The sequence below is a fragment of the Rana temporaria genome, unplaced genomic scaffold (genome assembly GCF_905171775.1).
Source record: "Rana temporaria unplaced genomic scaffold, aRanTem1.1, whole genome shotgun sequence".
NCBI lineage: Eukaryota > Metazoa > Chordata > Amphibia > Anura > Ranidae > Rana > Rana temporaria.
Window position 1 is genome coordinate 7,922 of NW_024404650.1, and position 19,919 is coordinate 27,840.

General features: G+C 51.9%; 1 protein-coding gene across 1 annotated transcript; it reads right to left on the reverse strand.

Moving 5' to 3' along the window:
- Positions 1-7,438: 7,438 nt before the first annotated feature.
- On the reverse strand, positions 7,439-19,363 carry LOC120922807 (E3 ubiquitin-protein ligase TRIM11-like). The gene is made up of 2 exons (XM_040334809.1): positions 19,261-19,363; positions 7,439-10,210 (listed from the first exon to the last, which is right to left on the reverse strand). Exon 2 carries the CDS (start codon positions 10,206-10,208, stop codon positions 8,406-8,408), a length of 1,803 nt encoding a protein of 600 aa, XP_040190743.1. The 5' UTR covers positions 10,209-10,210; positions 19,261-19,363; the 3' UTR covers positions 7,439-8,405.
- Between the last annotated feature and the right edge of the window lie 556 nt (positions 19,364-19,919).

Genomic DNA, 19,919 nt, shown 5'->3' on the forward strand with positions numbered 1-19,919 from the left:
CTGTGCCCCATAGAGCGTGACCTGTGCCCCATACAGCGTGACCTGTGCCCCATAGAGCGTGACCTGTGCCCCATACAGCGTGACCTGTGCCCCATGCAGCGTGACCTGTGCCTCATGCAGCGTTTTTTTACTACTAATGGCGGCGATCAGCGATTTTTTTCGTGACTGCGACATTATGGCGGACACATCGGACAATTTTGACACATTTTTGGGACCATTGTCATTTTTACAGCGAAAAATGCTATAAAAATGCACTGATTACTGTGAAAATGACAATTGCAGTTTGGGAGTTAACCAAAAAGGGGGCGCTGAAGGGGTTAAGTGCGACCTCATCTGTGTTTCTAACTGTAGGGGGCGGGGCTGGACTGTGACGTCATCGATTGTGTCCCCCTATATCAGGGAACAGACGATCGATGACGCCGCCACAGTGAAGAACGGGGAAGCCGCGTTTACACACAGCTCTCCCCGTTCTTCAGCTCGCGGGACTCCAGCGGCGATCGGGTCCGCGAGTCCCGCGGCCACGGAGCTTCGGACCGGGTCGCGTGCACGCGCCTGCGACCCCACGGCTGGGCCTAAAGAGCCACGAACCTGCATGTCCTTGTGCCCAGCCGTGCCATTTTTCCCGACATATATCGGTCCTTAAGTGGTTAATGTGACATGTAATTTTGCTTAGGGCCCCAGGGAGGTCAGGATCGGCACTGGCCCTCCCTGTCCCTGGGGGTTGCCACCATATCTCTGGAGGTCGGGGGGGGGGGGGTCCTCTCATTCTCCTCCAAGGAATTATTAGCTAGAAAATGGAGGAACATCCCTGGAGATTGGAATAGCCAAGCCATGCTTTCCAATCTCTCCCCCCGGTTGGCCAATGGAATATTATGCCGCTGTATTTGGGACTCGGTGCCAATTCGGCTCTCAAGGTTGCCATGGAAATAACTTGGCCCTCGTCATGAGAGGAGGAGGAATTTTCCATATCCTGCCAACTACTCCAAGTGAAGGTGAGGCCTCAGCCAAGGGACCCAAGCGGGCAGTAAACGTGTCTGAGGAAACATTCCAGTCACTGGGTATTACCCGCACTGAGGAGGTGTCCCTGCTCTGGGGAGGTGTCCCTGCTCTGGGGAGGTGTCCCTGCTCTGAGGAGCTGTCCCTGCTCTGGGGAGGTGTCCCTGCTCTGGGGAGGTGTCCCTGCTCTGAGGAAGTGTCCCTGCTCTGGGGAGGTGTCCCTGCTCTGGGGAGGTGTCCCTGCTCTGGGGAGGTGTCCCTGCTCTGAGGAGCTGTCCCTGCTCTGGGGAGGTGTCCCTGCTCTGGGGAGGTGTCCCAAAGGACGTGTCCCTGTTCTAAAGGAGGTGTCCCTGTTCTGAGGACGTGTCCCTGTTCTGAGGACGTGTCCCTGTTCTGAGGATGTGTCCCTGTTCTAAAGGACGTGTCCCTGTCCTAAAGGAGGTGTCCCTGTTCTAAAGGACGTGTCCCTGTCCTAAAGGACGTGTCCCTGTTCTAAAGGACATGTCCCTGTTCTAAAGGACGTGTCCCTGTTATGAGGAGGTGTCCCTGCTCTGAGGAGGTGTCCCTGTTCTGAGGTGTCCCTGTTCTAAAGGACCTGTCCCTGTTCTGAGGAGGTGTCCCTGTTCTAAAGGAGGTGTCCCTGTTCTGAGGACATGTCCCTGTTCTAAAGGACATGTCCCTGTTTTAAAGGACGTGTCCCTGTTCTAAAGGACGTGTCCCTGTTCTATGGATAGAAAGACTTTCAGACCTTCTGCTGGGCTGGTTCCTTTCCAGACTCATGCAGGCTGTCCTTCCCCGATGGACTGCAGGCAGTGGAGATCCCGCTGTCAGCTTTCCTCCAGCCAGGAGGCAGAACCCCCTCTTCTCCAGAACCCCCTCTTCTCCAGAGCCCCCTCCCAGGCTACACAGCAGCACCTCAACCTTCCATCGGACTCCTCTACAGACCAGACTCCTCAGTATTTATGGGCTGGTTCAGCCAACCTGCTAGGCCTCCTGCTTGGGGATTGGCCAGATTTCCATAAATATTTAGATCAGCACCTCCTGGCCTCCGCCCACTAGCTTCTAGAAATGTCTCCAAGCTTCTAGAACTGGGGGAGGTACCAGATGCCAGCCTGACCTGCAGAGCCCTTCAGCCTGACCTAAAGTAAACCCGCCAGTGGGGAGACCTAGGAGAGGCTTCAAAAGATGTCAGACAGCATACTTGGGTCTGTCTGAATAATGTGTCCGCCTGAAACCCGAAAACATTATTCAGACAAGTATGTGGCTCGGTACGGGACCTGGCATGATAGGAGCAGATGAGAAAACGGGAGAAATGTGTACCCAACCAGCAGGGGACTGCCAGTGAGAGTATGGGGAGCGGAGGAGGAGGCCTCAGATCTCACCTGTGACGTAGTGGCGGAGTTTGCCGGGATCCTGGGCTGAGGTAGAGCCTCGCTACACGCCGATTTTGGTGGCACCGGCAGGCGGCAGGAAGGAGAGAGGGGTCCATAATATAAAGGTGATTGGACACCGACTCCTTTAGCACAGCTGATGATCAGGGAACCCCGCTAGAAGCAGCTGCCTCTTCTCTCGGGAAGTCTGAAGCTGTTGTTGGTGCTGGGCAGAGGTCAGCAAGGTTATTCCCTGATGCCAGCTCTTCTGCTGGAGGCTCACATCGGTTGTTCTCCCTTAGCAGAAAAGTCAATTAAATCTCTAGTCTCTGGAAGTGGCGGCTGGTGCTCAACATTTTTGGGGGGGCGCAAACGGAAAAAAAAATTGCAGCCTCAATGTGCCCATCAAACGCAGCCACTGTGCCATCAATTGTCACCACCGTGCCATGCCATCTAACGCAGCCACTGTGCCCCTCAATTGTAACCACTGTGCCATGCCAAACGCAGCCACTGTGCCCCTCAATTGTCGCCACTGTGCCAATTGTCGCCACTGTGCCCTTTGTCGCCACTGTGCCCTTTTAATTGTCGCCACTGTGCATGTCACTGTGCCCTTTAATTGTTGCCACTGTGCCCATTGATGCCACTGTGCCCTTTAATTGTTGCCACTGTGCCCATTGTCACCTCTGTGCCCATTGACGCCTCTGTGCCCTGTAAAATGCACTTACCTCACTCCTTCCACGTCCCTCGATGTCTTCTCCCGCCTTGGTGACGCTTTAGCCAATCAGGTTACCGATAACCAGAATAGGGGAACCCGATTGGCTGAGACGGCCGTCAGTCTTATCCAAGGAACGCACCCCCCCGTACGTCCCGAGGATAAGACATCCAGCTGGCTCTGATAGGCACTTCCGCACAGCCAACCAGCTGCCGTTATTCAGTTAGCCAGCACCCAATGTCCGGCCACCTGAATAGACCAGCGGCAGTGGGCAACAATAACATACATTCATGCAATGCATGAATGTATGTTATTTGCGAGAGCCAGAGGGGGCGGCGCATTTTGAGAAAAAGAAAAAAAAATCTTAAAAGGGCCCGTTTTTTTTGTGGGGCAGCGCCCGGGCGCCCCCTATGGACGGGCCGCCACTGGTTTCTGGAACCACTTAAAATCCAGGACACGGTTAGCGTCACTTGGACCCAGTGCCAACACTTTGGCAGGTGATTCGGGGGAACGAGGACTGCTTTCTTTTCTCCCACGTTCTGGATCTGCAAATGGGAAGAGGCGCCCGGCTGCTCCATCTCCCATACGTTTACCCAGCTGCTAGACGAGACGCATTCCTCCATCCAAGCCCATCTGGTGCAGGATCAGGATCGTCAAAGTCAGTCAACACTTCCTGCATCCGCCACAAGACCTGCGCCTCCATAGCTGTGGGCAGAGATGGGCAAAGCACACAGTTACTCTGCCACATTGCAGACTCTTCAGCCAGGATTTCAGGACTGGTACTTCTGGATAGTCCCAGGCAAAAGGGAGCCCAGACCTGCTGCGGAGGAGAATCTACCAGCTGTTTGTAGGCGATCTCCAGCTCCCATTCAATGATTGGCTAGAAACTCCAAATCTTCCAGTGCCCAGGGAACAAGACATTCAGCATCCGTTCTCTGTATTCCAAATGCCACTACAAATCTACCCCAAAGTCAGGGTCCTCGGACAGCCACTCTAATAACAGCACAAGGCCACTGTAGCCAAAGCCTTCTGTTGGGGTGTCGTCCACGGCACACTTGGGCTACATACCAGCGGAGGGCTCTGTAGCCCTCGTCCAACCGCATCTCTGCCTGGACCAGCCTGGTTAACTCGGCTTTGCATTCCTTGTGCGGTTGTCTCCCCAAAAAACACCATCCGCAATTCGTACTGCGACCAGTACCTTTCCTGGAAGGAGGACAGAATTTTTTTCCTGTTGGCGCTGCTCACGGGCTAGCGCTTCCTTCCAGAGTTCCCAGCGGACAGCATCATACAATCCCAACAGGACCTTATCTGACACTGGTCCTCTGTGCTGTATCCGCATCTCGCAACCTCCTTCCGAATTCCTCTTCCATGGCGGCTGGTATATGTACCTCTCCTCCCTTACTATTAAGACCTTGGATCCAGGTGGAGGTTGGATGTCCCAGACTGCAAGAAGCATCCCACTGCTTGCCACCAATGTAACGGAACGTCCCACACGCCGCTTGAGTGCTTCCGTCATATACCGCTTCCTCAAGTCTGAATATAGATATTATAGCCTCCTATTACAGCCAAGAACAAGGCACCCCCTTCCTTGCTCTCTCAGTTCCCCCTTCCTTGCTCTCTCACCCCCTCCTGTCTCTCTCATCCCCTCCCTCTTTCATCCTGGTATAGTATGTGGAGGCCCCCACTCACCCACCACCTTTTCTTTTTTTTATCCCCTTCTCTGTCTCACTCAACCCTCTCCCTCTCTTTCATCCCCCCTCTCTAAACCCCTGAATCCCCCCTTCTGTCTCACCCGTTCCCTCCCTTTCATCCTGGTGTAGTATGGGGGGTCACCCACCTCTTCCTCGCTCTCACTCCCCTTACCCCTCTCACCCCCTCCTTTTGTTCCTCTCAGCCCCCTTTTCTCACACCTCACTCTTTGTCTCTCTCAACTCCTCCCTCTTTTATCCCCTTTCTCTGTCTCTCACCCCCTCCCTCATCTCCTGCTTTGTCTCGCTCACCCCCTCACCACCTAAACCTCTCACTCCACCTTCTGTCTCTCACCCCCTCCCTTCCTTTCATCCTGGTGTAATATTGGGTGAAATAGGGGAGCCCACCACTCTCACCCCCTCCACCTTCTGTCTCTCTCCCCCCTCCTGTCCCTCTCAGCCCCCTTACTCCCCCCCCCCTTCTGTGTCTCTCACCCCCACCCTCTAAACCATTGATGGTGGACATAGGCACCCAGGGCTGGACTGGGACAGAAACTTGGCCCTGGACTTCATCCAGACTGGCCCACTTTGACAGGTCTCCCATGGTGGCCGGACAACTCCCGCCGGCCACCCAAACCCCCTCTCCACCTTCACTAGCCGTTCTACTTTATTAGAGTAGAACGGCTGGTACTGGTACTCTTATAGGCAGTACCAGTGGGGAAGCTAGACATTATTTCACCCGGGGCAAAGACTCAGTTCAGTGCCCCCCCCCTTATGGGACAAGATTAGGCAGAAGTGAGAAACTCCCAGGCCATAGCTGTTGAGTCAGCTGTCTGTCCCCTCCCCCCATGCTCCTCTGCCCCCCCCTGCTTCTTTGTTCCTCCCATGTGAGCGCTGCGGGGAGGGAGAGACAGAGGAGCGGAGGGGGGCAGCAGTCGGCTGTCACTGAAGCTAGACAACTGAGCCATCGCCGGCCCACCAGGAAACTCTGTAGTCCCAATGGCCAGTCCATCCCTGTTGGCACCCCAGATGTTATGGAACTACATTACCCATGTTGCTCATGCACTCTGCAGTGTAGTTTAGCATCATGGGACATATAGTTCCAAAACGTCTGGGGTGCCAAGGTTTGTCATCACTGCTCTAAACCCCTCCCTCACCTCCACCCTCTAAATCACTTACTCCCCCCTTCTGTCTCCCTCACCCCCTCCCATGCTGGTGTAGTATAGGGGAGCCCTCCCTCACCACCCCACTCTTACCCCCCCTTCCTTGTTCTTGCCCCATTCTATTACCCCTTATCTTTAACTTCCTTGCCCTCCACCCTACTCTATCATCATTCTCTCTCCCCCTCTTTCATCACCTTTCTACCTACCTTTCACCCACCTACCTCTCACATCAGCCCCCAAGCCAGGAACTTTCATGCAGGCTATTCGGCAGTAGATATTTAAAAGTCCCCCTCTATGCAGCCGAGCTGCAATATGTAGGTGGGACTTTGTGTGGCTTGAGTGTGGGTGGGGACGCAGGGACCCCCCAGGACCTCCTATTGCCTGGGACCCATGAGTTGTCAGTCCACCCCTGTGTCATTTATTAGGTGACAAAAGTCTTCTGGTTCAATTAAACTTTATTAACCACTTGCCGACCGCGCTATAGCAAAAATACTGCTACAGCGCGGTCGAGTTACCCTGACAGGACGTCCCTGGGACGTCCTCGTGCACTTCCGCGTTTGCGCGTCCCCTGGGGCGCGCTCGCGGAAGTGTCCGTGCTCGTCGGGTCTAGAAGACCCGGCGCATCACGGATGACAGTAAATAGCCGCTGATCGCGGCTATTTACCACGTGATCGCTCCGTCAAATGACGGAGCGATCACTTGTAAACAAACCGGCGTCATTTGATGACGCCGGTTCCTCCCTCTCCTCTCTGTACCGTTCGGTACAGAGAGAGGGGAGGGGGAGCGGGTGTCAGCAGCTGCTGTGGCTGGATCTGTGACAACTGCAGTCACAGATCCAGCCATCCTTCCCTGCGCAATACTCTGCAATACCCCGATACTCTGCCTGCCATACCCCGATACTCTGCATATATAATGTTTTGGGGTTCTATGTAATTTTCTAGCAAATAAATGGTGATTTTTTCCATGTAGGAGAGAAATGTCAGAATTGGCCTGGGTGCTCCAGAACGCCTGATGGTGCTCCCTGCATGTTGGGCCTCTGTATGTGGCCACGCTGTGTAAAAGTCGCACACTTGGGGTATCGCCATACTCGGGAGGAATAGCAGAATGTGTTTTGGGGTGTCATTTGTGGTATGCATATGCTGTGTGTGAGAAATAACCTGCGAATATGACAGAAACAAGTTTTTATTTATTTTTACAGAATTTTCTGTCGTTTTTCTTTTATAGCGCAAAAAATAAAAACCGCAGAGGTGATCCAATACCACCAAAAGAAAGCTCTATTTGTGTAAAAAAAAAAAAAAAAAGACAAAAATTTCAAATGGGTACAATGTTGTATGACTGAGTAATTGTCATTCAAATTGTGAGAGCACCGAAAGCTGAAAATTGGTCTGGTTAGGAAGGGGGTTTAAGTGCCCAGTGGTCAAGTGGTTAATGTTTGACAAACCCGCCTCAGATCAAACCCAGGTACATTCAACTCATCCCTAGCAATAAAGGAAATAACAACCTCTGATCCAAATGAAGGTTCTGAAAGTTTATTTAGAAAAGTTACAAAGTAAAAAATTAGAGATGGAGGTGTGCGGAAATCCTTAGACATGGCAGGAGGACCAAGGATCCGACCTCTTCATCAAAATGGGAGGCTTTTACCCCCCAATCCTGGACAGTTGTCATGGAGGACCGTCCCAAACATCAACATTTTACAGATGGAATCATTCACTGAAGAATTTGTACAAGCAGCACATCATTCATTACAAGAGACATTCATTTCTGTTATTTCTGAACACCTTATCTGCTTGTCCCACCTCCAGACTCCCAAATCCCTCATTGTAGAAGAAGGAGACCAACTGTCTCTATGTTCCCCAACAAGACCTTCCAAGGATCCGGAGAAGAACAATTTCCTCTAATAACATCTTTCTGTAAAGTCATTCTAGACAGAGAACCTGTTATTATAGAAAGAGCCTCACATTAGCATATAAGCACTTGGGGAAGGATCAGAACCCATCAGGTTTTTACTGCCATCTGGGGCTTCATGACACTTCCTGTCCAGATGACAACATTTTATCAGGCTGGAAATGGAGGAAAATCTAAAACAGGGACACGGACTTAAATAAAACTGACAGGGGTTTTAGCCTTCCCCTAATCCATGTTGCTGTTGGAGAGTTCACTACCTGTGAACACACGAGGTCAGTGACACACTAGGTCAGTGACGGGGAACCTCGGCACCCCAGATGTTTTGGAACTACATTTCCCATGATGCTCAACTACACTGCAGAGTGCATAAGCATCATGGGAAATGTAATTCCAAAACATCTGGGGTGCCGAGGTTCGCCATCACTGCACTAGGTAGTGAAGTGAGGTTTAGGATCAAGCCAACGGCCCCGGAAGGAGCAACTTTATACAGAAATCACTCATGTGGTTTCTTGTCCTCTGCTTCCTCCTATAGGCTGAGTATTGCACCAATCAGATTCTCCACCCTGTGATGTCACCAGACTCTGGGCAGATTTCTCACATCTGATTCCTCCCCACATATCTTTATACAATCATCTACCACACATACCCCAGCATGGAGGGGCTCAGTGAAGGTGGTGGTGAAGGTGTGGAGATGTCGGATCGGGTCACACAGATCATAAAAAGAGATCCGCCCGGCCTCATAATCCAGATCTATCCTGACTCTCTCACTGGAGACACGGCAGGGTAATCGCGTCTTATTATCATCATGTACCACTGAGTACTGATTACACCCCCACCTCTCCAGACACCAGGACTTCTTATTATATCCAATCAGTGACTGATCTCCTCTCCTGTCTATACTGGGGTAACACATGCCGGTTCTCCACATCCATGCCCTCCCGACATCCACTTCCCAGTAATGTCTCCCCGAGGAAAAACTCTGACTGCTCATCACCTGAGGACACCGAAATCTCTCTGGCGCTTCCGGGTGATTCTGGCTCTTATATAACCAGGATACAGTTTTCCTATCATCTGATATATGTAGGTTATTACCAGCTGTCCTCACATCCAGTAATATGTCTGTAACCCCCGACACCCCTGATGTTTGCGGTGTAGCCCCAATATTTGGTCCTTCAGCCTGGTGGTGTGAGAGTTGTACGGTGGGGGTGGGTTGGAGAGGACTTTTGGATGGTTGTATGGTGAGGGTGGGTTGGGGGCACCTCCTGGATGGTTCAGCATTGAAGGGACCTTTGCCTTTTGTAGTAAAATGTGGATAGACAAGTGTGCCTGTACATTTCTGTACATATACCTCAGACATGATATCAGATAAACCCGTGTGTAATGTGTGCAAGATCCCCGCCACATCCAGATCCAGATCCCCTCCATCATGGAGGAGTTTATCACGTCCCTCTCTGTTCTCATGATCTCCATCCTCAGTATCACACAAGTCACCCGTGTCCGATTTCTGTAGGAAAGTCAGTGGATCCGTCATGTTACACAGCTCCTCAATGTCCTCCATCTTCCTGGACAGCTCCTCCATCTTTGTTTCCAGCTGTTGGATCAGATCAGACAGCGATAGAGAGACTTGCTCTGCCTGCCCGGAGATCTCCTTCAGAACTCTCTTCTCGAGGTCTTCCAGACGTCTCCTGAGGTCTCTGAACAGGGCAGTGGCCCTCTCCGTTTCATCATCTGCTTTTCCTTGTACTTTCCACCTGTGTTCCTGCAGACTCTGGACTCTTTTCTCCGTCTCTTCTCTCTCCGTCTTCAGTTTTTGCAGAACATTTATCAGTTTCTTGTTCTTCTTCTCAGAGGCCTCGTCCAGAGTCTCCACCTGGTGTCCCCGATGTTCTCCATCTAGCCTGCAGAATATACAGATACAGGAGGAGTCCTCAGTGCAGTAATACTCCAGGATCTCCTTATGGATGGAGCATTTCCTGTTCTCCGGGGGAGTGGTGGGGTCACATAAGACGTGTTCCGGTGACTTGCTGGGGACTCTCAGGTCATCGTCACACATCACATAGGATTTCACAGCAGGTACAGGCGCGTGAATACTGGAAGTAGTACAGGAGATCCCGGTTTTGTCCTGACCACCCTGTGTATTCCGGAGGGCCTCCGACCTCTGACACAGAGGCATGTTTGTCTGAGGGACGGGACGTTTCTTGAAATTTTCTCTACATTCAGGACAGGAATATCCTCCAGTCCCCCACTGTGTATCCAACACGCGGCCAATACAGTCCCGGCAGAAGTGGTGTCCACATCTCAGGGTTACAGGATCTTTGAAGATGTTCAGACAGACGGAACATTCCAGATTCTCTTTCAGATGAGAAGACGCCATCGCTGAGGACAGAAGAGTAAAGTGAGAAGATTAAACTTCATCAGACTTATTTATTCGGATAGAAAACAATCTACAACGTTCAATAATCTATAACAGCCATGTAATTATATTCAGACTTACTGTGATTGGTTGATAAGTGTGCCACCCCAATGGGGCATAGAATTTATATAAAGTGGAACCTCGGTTTAAGAGCGTTTTGATTTGCGAGGAACTTTAAAAAAAAAAATCTGACTCGGTTTGCGAGTGTTGACTCGCAAGACAAGCAGAATTCAAGCTAAATAGGCCTGTAGTACCTCATTTGGCCTGAGGTACGGGGGCGCAGGAGACAAGAAAAGCCGAACATTGGCCTGAGGTACGGGGGCGCAGGAGCCAAGAAAAGCCAAACATTGGCCTGCAGTACCTCATTTGGCCTGAGGTACGGGGGTGCAGGAAACAAGCCGAATTGTCCGCAGGCCTTTTCGGCGCTCTGGCGCCCCCCCACCTCTGGCCGCATTCGGTTTTGCATCCCATTGAAGTCAATGCGGAACAAATTATTTTCGTTGCCATTGACTTCAATGGGAAAACTCGCTTTGATATGCGAGTACTTTGGAAATATTTTATATGGTTATCATATCACAGAATATGAACTGTGTTAGCCCAGAATCTTCACCAAGGGGAAGAATAATAAAGTTGGCCTCCACCTCACCACCTGTCCCCTAGACCCTGACAGTTACTGTGAACACCTTGCTGCTCTATCCTAAAAACGTTCTACCCCACATCTTCAACCTTTCCCTCTCCTCTGGCACCTTTCTCTCCCGGCTCAAACATGCACTGGTTACCCCCCCCCCCATGCTTAAAAAAAACCCTCATTGGATCTCACCTGTTTGCAGTGGTGGCTGGTGCTCAAAATTTTTTGGGGGGCCCGCAAACAATTTTTTTTATTATTGCAGCCTCACTGTGTCCAACAAAACGCCACCACTGTGTCCAAACAAACGCCACCACTGTGTCCAAACAAACGCCACCACTGTGTCCAAACAAACGCCACCACTGTGTCCAAACGCCACCACTGTGTCCAAACGCCACCACTGTGTCCAAACGCCACCACTGTGTCCAAACGCCACCACTGTGTCCAAACGCCACCACTGTGTCCAAACGCCACCACTGTGTCCAAACGCCACCACTGTGTCCAATCAAAACGCCACCACTGTGTCCAATCAAACGCCACCACTGTGTCCAATCAAACGCCACCACTGTGTCCAATCAAACGCCACCACTGTGTCCAATCAAACGCCACCACTGTGTCCAATCAAACGCCACCACTGTGTCCAATCAAACGCCACCACTGTGTCCAATCAAACGCCACCACTGTGTCCAATCAAACGCCACCACTGTGTCCAATCAAACGCCACCACTGTGTCCAATCAAACGCCACCACTGTGTCCAATCAAACGCCACCACTGTGTCCAATCAAACGCCACCACTGTGTCCAATCAAACGCCACCACTGTGTCCAATCAAACGCCACCACTGTGCCATGCCATCAATTGTCGCCAGTTTGCCCCGTCCAGAAACGTACCTTTCTTGGGTCAGCCATCCTCCCTCGAATGTCGCTTCAGCCAATCAGGTTACCGGTAACCAGACCCGGTGAACCTAAATGGCTGAGACACGCATCAGTGTTAACCAGGGAACCCACACCCTGTCTGTCCCCAAGTTAACTATTTGGAACCCGATTAGAGCCCACAGGCTGTAATCGGGAAGCCTATCAGCCGCTGTTATTTAGATGGCCGGCGCTCACCAGGGGGCGGCCATCTGAATAGTGGGTGGCAGCGGCAATGCAATCTATGTATTGTTGACTGGAGTGACGGGACGGCGCTCCTGCGCCCACTATCGAGGCACCGCCACCGCCTGTTTGAATAACTTAAGGCCCCATGCACACGAGACGCTGCTAAACTCGAGTTCAGAGGCATTTGGGCATTTTTTTTAACTGCCCCTGAACACATTTAATGTTATCCTATGTGTCCATGCACACAATCACGTTTTTTGGCGTTTTAAAGCAGTTGGGTTTATGTCCGTTTTTTCAGACGCAAAATTTTGGGTTCAGTTTTCGCGTTCAGTTTTCGCGTTTCAGACGCAAATCACGGTAAAACGCCACCAATCACGGCAAAACGCCGGTACCGCGAAATTATAAATTTCGTTTATAGGCGTTTTTAAAGGTGACCTATTTTTTTACATTAGAAATCTCAAAAATGATGAAAAACCATAAAAAAAAAACATAAAAAATGTAATTGCTTGCATTGCATTGTGGACAATCCACAACTTGTGGTAGGTGACGTGGCCAGGTGATGTGGCAGGTGACGTGGCCAGTGGACAATCCACAACTTGTGGCAGGTGACATGGCCAGGTAACGTGGCAGGTGACGTGGCCAGGTCATGTGGCAAGTGGACAATCCACAACTTGTGGCAGGTGACATGGCCAGTTGACGTGGCAGGTGACGTGGCCAGTGGACAATCCGCAACTTGTGGCCGGTGATGTGGCCAGGTGACATGGCAGGTGACGTGGCAGGTGACGTGGCAGGTGACGTGGCCAGGTGATTTGGCAAGTGGATAATCCACTTGTGGCAGGTGACGTGACAAGTAGACAATCCACAACTTGTGGCAGGTGACGTGGCCAGTGGAGAATCCACAACTTGTGGCCAGGTGATGTGACAGGTGACGTGGCCAGGTTACGTGGCAGGTGACGTGGCCAGGTGACATGGCCAGTGGACAATCCACAACTTGTGGCAGGTGACGTGGCCAGGTGATGTGGCAGGTGACGTGGCCAGGTTACGTGGCAGGTGACGTGGCCAGGTGACATGGCCAGTGGACAATCCACAACTTGTGGCATGTGGCGTGGCCAGGTGACATGGCAGATGACGTGGCAAGTGGACAATACACAACTTGAGGCAGGTGACGTGGCAAGTGGACAATCCACAACTTGAGGCAGGTGACGTGGCCAGGTCACGTGGCCAGTGGACAATCCACAACTTGTGGTAGGTGACGTGGCCAGGTGATGTGGCCAGTGGACAATCCACAACTTGTGGCAGGAGATGTGGCCAGTTGACGTGGCCAGTGGACAATCCACAACTTGTGGCAGGTGACGTGGCAGGTGATGTGGCCAGGTGACGTGGCAGGTGATGTGGCCAGGTGACGTGGCAAGTGGACAATCCACAACTTGTGGCAGGTGACGTGGCCAGGTGATGTGGCAGGTGACGTGGCCAGGTGACGTGGCCAGTGGACAATCCACAACTTGTGGCAGGTGACGTGGCCAGTTGACGTGGCAAGTGGACAATACACAACTTGAGGCAGGTGACGTGGCAAGTGGACAATCCACAACTTGTGGCAGGTGACGTGGCCAGTGGACAATCCACAACTTGTGGCAGGTGACGTGGCCAGTGGACGTGGCAGGTGATGTGGCCAGTGGACAATCCACAACTTGTGGCAGGTGACATGGCCAGGTAATGTGACAGGTGACGTGGCCAGGTCACGTGGCAGGTGACGTGGCCAGGTGACATGGCAAGTGGACAATCCACAACTTGTGGCAGGTGACGTGGCCAGGTGACATGGCCAGTGGACAATCCACAACTTGTGGCAGGTGACGTGGCAAGTGGACAATCCACAACTTGTGGCAGGTGACGTGGCCAGGTGACATGGCAGGTGACGTGGACAATCCACAACTTTTGGCAGGTGACATGGCCAGGTGATTTGGCAAGTGCATAATCCACTTGTGGCAGGTGACGTGGCAAGTGGACAATCCACAACTTGTGGCAGGTGACGTGGCAGGTGACGTGGCCAGGTGACGTGGCAAGTGGACAATCCACAACTTGTGGCAGGTGACATGGCCAGGTGATTTGGCAAGTGCATAATCCACTTGTGGCAGGTGACGTGGCAAGTGGACAATCAACAACTTGTGGCAGGTGTCGTGGGCAGGTGACGTGGCAGGTGACATGGCAAGTGGACAATCCACAACTTGTGGCAGGTGACGTGGCCAGGTGACATGGCAGGTGACGTGGCCAGTGGACAATCCACAACTTGTGGCAGGTGACGTGGCAGGTGACGTGGCCAGGTGACGTGGCCAGGTGGACAATTCACAACTTGGCAGGTGACATGGCAAGTGACACGCTAAATACACGTACACTGCTGCTCTCTCAGCTGCTCTGGTCTCACAAAATAGCTGAAATGGTTAAATAATACTGTTTTTTTAACTTAGGGAGGGTCTTATGATGTTTCTTAACCAAATGCTTATAAACGCAAACACGGTAAAACGCCACGAAATTCGCGGCAAAAAACGGGCGTTTTAAACGCCGGTTTTTGCGTTTGAAAACTTGTGTTTAGATGAGTTTGCATTTGCTTCTCGTGTGCATGGGGCCTTAGACTCATCTCCCTGCTCCCGGTTGCCTCCAAGCTTCTTGAACGCCTTGTCCACGACCTTACGGGTTTCCACCTCACCGACAACCACCTTCTCAATCCCCCTACAGTCCTGGTTCTGCCCACAACATTCTACTGAAACTCACCAATGACCTACTAACTGCTAAAACCAATGGCCAGTACTCCATACTCATTCATACTCTAGGTCGGACCTCTCTGCTGCCTACAACAGTTGACCACCGGCTCCTCCTCAACAAACTCCACTCCACTCCTCCGGCCTTCCTGGCTCTTTTTTCCTGGTTCTCCTATCTCAGTGCACTTTTAGTGTCACATACAACACCATCTTCTCTGTTCCTCCATCTCTGTTGGGGTTCCCCCAGGCTCCCATCCTTGGGCCCCTCATTCTCTCTATATACCAGGTGATAACCTCCCATGGCTTCCAATACCACCTCTATTGATCCCTCCACTCCTCAACCCCTCGATCTCCTCACGCATCACAAACGTACTAAATGACATCTCGGTATGGACGTCACACCACTTCCTCAAACTTTCTAAAACGGAGCTTGCTATATTTCCTCCTTCCCGATCCCCCCCCCCCTCATGACTTTACCATTAACCACTTCAATACCGTCATTCAGATATCCTTCTCTTCTGCCGGCGATTCTGCACAACATAAGAATGATCATAGCGGCGGTTCCGCCGCTAGATCGTTCTTACAGGCAGCGGGAGGGGACATCCCCCCCTCCCACCGCCATCCGGTGCTTCTCCGGGCTCTCCTGTGCCATCGGGGGCCCGGAGAACGAATCGTCCGGCGCTGGCAGGAAGCATAGAGATGACTGGTGACCAGATGGTCACCAGTCATCTCTATGACCGTCGGAGGACCCGGGCGCGATGTGATGACATCACGCCCGGGTCCCCGTAAGTAAACAAAGCCGCGATTGCGGCTGCTAAGCAACTGTAATCATGAGATCGGTGAATTTTTTCCCACCGATTTCATGCTTTCCAGCCTGGAGGAGAGATGTGGGGGGAGGGGAAGGTCTTATTGACCCCGCCTCTCTCCATAAAGAGGACCTGTCACACACATTTCTATTACAAGGGATGTTTACATTCCTTGTAATAGGAATAAAAGTGATAAAAAAAAAGTGTAAAAAAATAAATATATAAAAAAAAAAAACTTTTTTTTAACGCCCCTGTCCCCAGTAGCTTGCACGCAGAAACGAACGCACACGCAAGTCCCGCCGAAATATGTAAACGCTGTTTAAACCACATGTGAGGTATCGCCGCGTGCGCTAGAGTGCCAGCAACAATTCTAGCACTAGATCTCCTCTGTAAATCTAAACTGGTAACCTGTAAAAAATTTCAAAGCGTTGCCTATGGAGATTTTTAAGTACCGAAGCTTGGCGCCATTCCATGAGTGTGTGCAATTTTAAAGCGTGACATGTTAGGTATCTATTTACTCGGTGTAACATCATCTTTCATATTTTACAAAAAAAATTGGGCTAACTTTACTGTTTTGTTATTTTTTTAATTCATGAAACAATTTTTTTCCAAAAAAAAGGCGTTTAAAAAATTATTGCGCAAATACTGTGTAAGATAAAACGTTGCAATGACCGTCGTTTTATTCCCTAGGGTGTCTGCTAAAAAAAACATATATAATGTTTGGGGGTACTGCGTAATTTTCTAGCAAAAAAATGATGATTTGTACATGTAGGAGAGAAGTGCCAGAATAGGCCCGGTATGGAGGTGGGTATAAAAGCCCGGTATGGAAGTGGTTAAGATCAACGGCACAACCATTGGTCCCTCCACACATGCCAGGGTGCAGGATGTAATCCTAGACTCTGAACTCTCCTTCAGACCCCACATCCAGGGCCACCATCAGGGGTTGTACAGCCGGCACACAAGTAAGTGACCCGGGCGTCCGAGGGGCCCCAACCACAGGTCAAAACCTGGGCCATGTTTAACACTGACCAACGACACCGCAAAACAACTTGACACCTTGGTTATTTCCCACCACAACTCTCTCCTCACCGGCCGACCCTTCCGCGGGATCCTCCCCCTTCAGCCTATTATAAATGCTGCCGCTAGATTCAGACACCTCACCAACCAATCCGTGACTGCTGCTCCTCTCTGCCAATCACTTCACTGGTTTCTCCTCCCCCACCGTATAAAATTCTAAATACCAACCACAACATCAACCTCGTCTACAGATATCGGCCAAATCGTCCCCTCAGCTCCTCCTGCTCCCTCCTCCCATGCTCGCCTCCGGGACTTGTCCAGAGCCTCTCCGGTCCTCTGAAACTAGGAGGTTGACCGATATCTCGGACGATATTTGGCCATTTTGGAGACATCGGCCCATGAGAGCGAGAGCCGATGTCGGGGTCGGCAGGACCCAGCAGCTATCCAACACCAGCCAATGGGACATGGGTGGGCCGCTACGTGTATGTATTCCCGCTCCCTTAAAGAGCCCAATCATTGGCTGGTGTTGGATAGTTGCTGGGTCCCGCTTACCCCTGATGTCAATCTCACACACAGTTACACTATCGGCTCAGTGTGAAACCTGCCAGTGCCATCCAGTACCACCTGCCAGCCAGTGCCAACCAGTACCAGCGCCATCTGCCAACCAGTGCAATCTGTACTGAGGACATCAAGTGTGTGGTAAAGTGACCGGAGCAAACACAGAAGTTTTTTTGTAATCTTTTTTTAATATTCGTAGAATCACGAACAGTCCATCCATCCAATGTACACACAGGGATGATCAGCGAAGGGCCCCAGAGGAGTTGTGCACATACACCCTAGGGGGTTGTCACCTGTCCAGTATTGACCCGGACAGTCCGGGTTTAGACACTTGTACCCGGGTTTCAGCCCGCCTGATACCCGGACTCAACATACATCCAGTCCCATGAATCCAGTTATCTGTCCTGGGGGTGGAGCTAGTGCCGGACCAAGTCCTGGTACTGCTCTTCACTCAATGGGCCGATCCTCAACCCAGTGAGGACTCCGGTCACCTGCGCCTTCAGTCCCCCCTCCCCCATGATTTCCTTTGCAGTCATTGGTTAGTGTCCTAGCAACCAATGACACCCTTTCTGCTGCTCACACACTCAATATTTGGGAGGTAAGTAGCCCCCACATGGCCCTGCCTCCCAGCTCCGCCCCCAACCCGGCTCTCACTTTCTTCCTTCCAGCGGCTCTCGGTTCCCACTGGCAAGGCTGAATGGAGATCTTATAGAGGGGGCGATGTACGGGGAGGGGGTCTCTAAGAAAACGGGGGCACTGATATAAAGGGAATGTGAGGTCACAATTGGGTACAATGTAGCATGACCGTGTAATTGTCATTCAAAGTGTTAGATTAGCAACCCCTCATTAGATCCGAGTCTCCATATACAAGTAACCCCCCCTCCTATAAACAAGTTTGCTGCACCATAGCAGAGTCCCCAACCACAGCCCCATCCCCCATAGCAAAGTCCCCCAACCACAGCCCCATCCCACCATAGTAAAGTCCCCCAACCACAGCCCCATCCCACCATAGTAAAGTCCCCCAACCACAGCCCCATCCCACCATAGTAAAGTCCCCCAACCACAGCCCCATCCCACCATAGTAAAGTCCCCCAACCACAGCCCCATCCCACCATAGCAGAGTCCCCAACCGCAGCCCCATCCCCCCATAGCAAAGTCCCCAACCACAGCCCCATCCCACCATAGCAAAGTCCCCAACCACAGCCCCATCCCACCATAGCAAAGTCCCCAACCACAGCCCCATCCCACCATAGCAAAGTCCCCAACCACAGCCCCATCCCACCATAGCAAAGTCCCCAACCACAGCCCCATCCCACCATAGCAAAGTCCCCAACCACAGCCCCATCCCACCATAGCAAAGTCCCCAACCACAGCCCCATGCCACCATAGCAAAGTCCCCAACCACAGCCCCATGCCACCATAGCAAAGTCCCCAACCACAGCCCCATCCCACCATAGCAAAGTCCCCAACCACAGCCCCATGCCACCATAGCAAAGTCCCCAACCGCAGCCCAATCCCACCATAGCAAAGTCCCCAACCACAGCCTCATCACACCATAGCAGAGTCCCCAACCACAGCCCCATGATCCCACCATAGCAAAGTCCCCAACCACAGCCCCATGATCCCACCATAGCAGAGTCCCCAACCACAGCCCCATCCCACCATAGCAGAGTCCCCAACCCACCATAGCAGAGTCCCCAACCACAGCCCCATGATCCCACCATAGCAAAGTCCCCAACCACAGCCCCATCCCATCATAGCAAAGTGCCCAACCCACTATAGCAGAGTCCCCAACCACAGCCCCATGATCCCACCATAGCAGAGTCCCCAACCACAGCCCCATCCCACCATAGCAGAGTCCCCAACCACAGCCCCATGATCCCACCATAGCAGAGTCCCCAACCACAGCCCCATGATCCCACCATAGCAGAGTCCCCAACCACAGCCCCATGATCCCACCATAGAGTACCCAACCACAGCCCCATCCCACCATAGCAGAGTCCCCAACCACAGCCCCATCCCACCATAGCAGAGTCCCCAACCACAGCCCCATCCCACCATAGCAGAGTCCCCAACCACAGCCCCATCCCACCATAGCAGAGTCCCCAACTACAGCCCCATCCCACCATAGCAAAGTCCCAGTTCAGGCAAACTCACCTGCGGGTTCAAGTCAGAGTATGGAGGCTTCCATCCAACATCAAGGTCTCCTCATCACTGATAGCAAACTAGCCATCCCCTCCCCCGCCAGGTGCTTAATAAACAGGCCTGCAAGGGAAACCCCTCCCCCTCCAAGTAACCCTCTCTTATCCCAACCCAGGCTGACTCTCCACTATATATATAGAAATAATATATCACTCTTCTGTACATCACTCCAACCAGAGAAGGTCCAACTCTTCCAAACACAAACCCCGAGACGTGTCCCGACACTACCTACCCCCCAAATACTCCTCACTACCCCCCCCATACTCCTCACTACCTACCCCCCAAATACTCCTCACTACCCACACCCCCATATTCATCACTACCCCCCCATATTCATCACTACCCCCCCATATTCATCACTACCCCCCCAAATACTCCTCACTACCTACCCCCATACTCCTCACTACCTACACCCCCATATTCATCACTACCTACCCCCCATATTCATCACTACCTACACCCCCCATATTCATGAATACACGGGGTGTATGTAGTGATGAATATGGGGGTGTATGTAGTGATGAATATGGGGGTGTATGTAGTGATGAATATGGGGGGGTATGTAGTGATGAATATGGGGGGGTAGGTGGTGATGAATATGGGGGTGTAGGTGG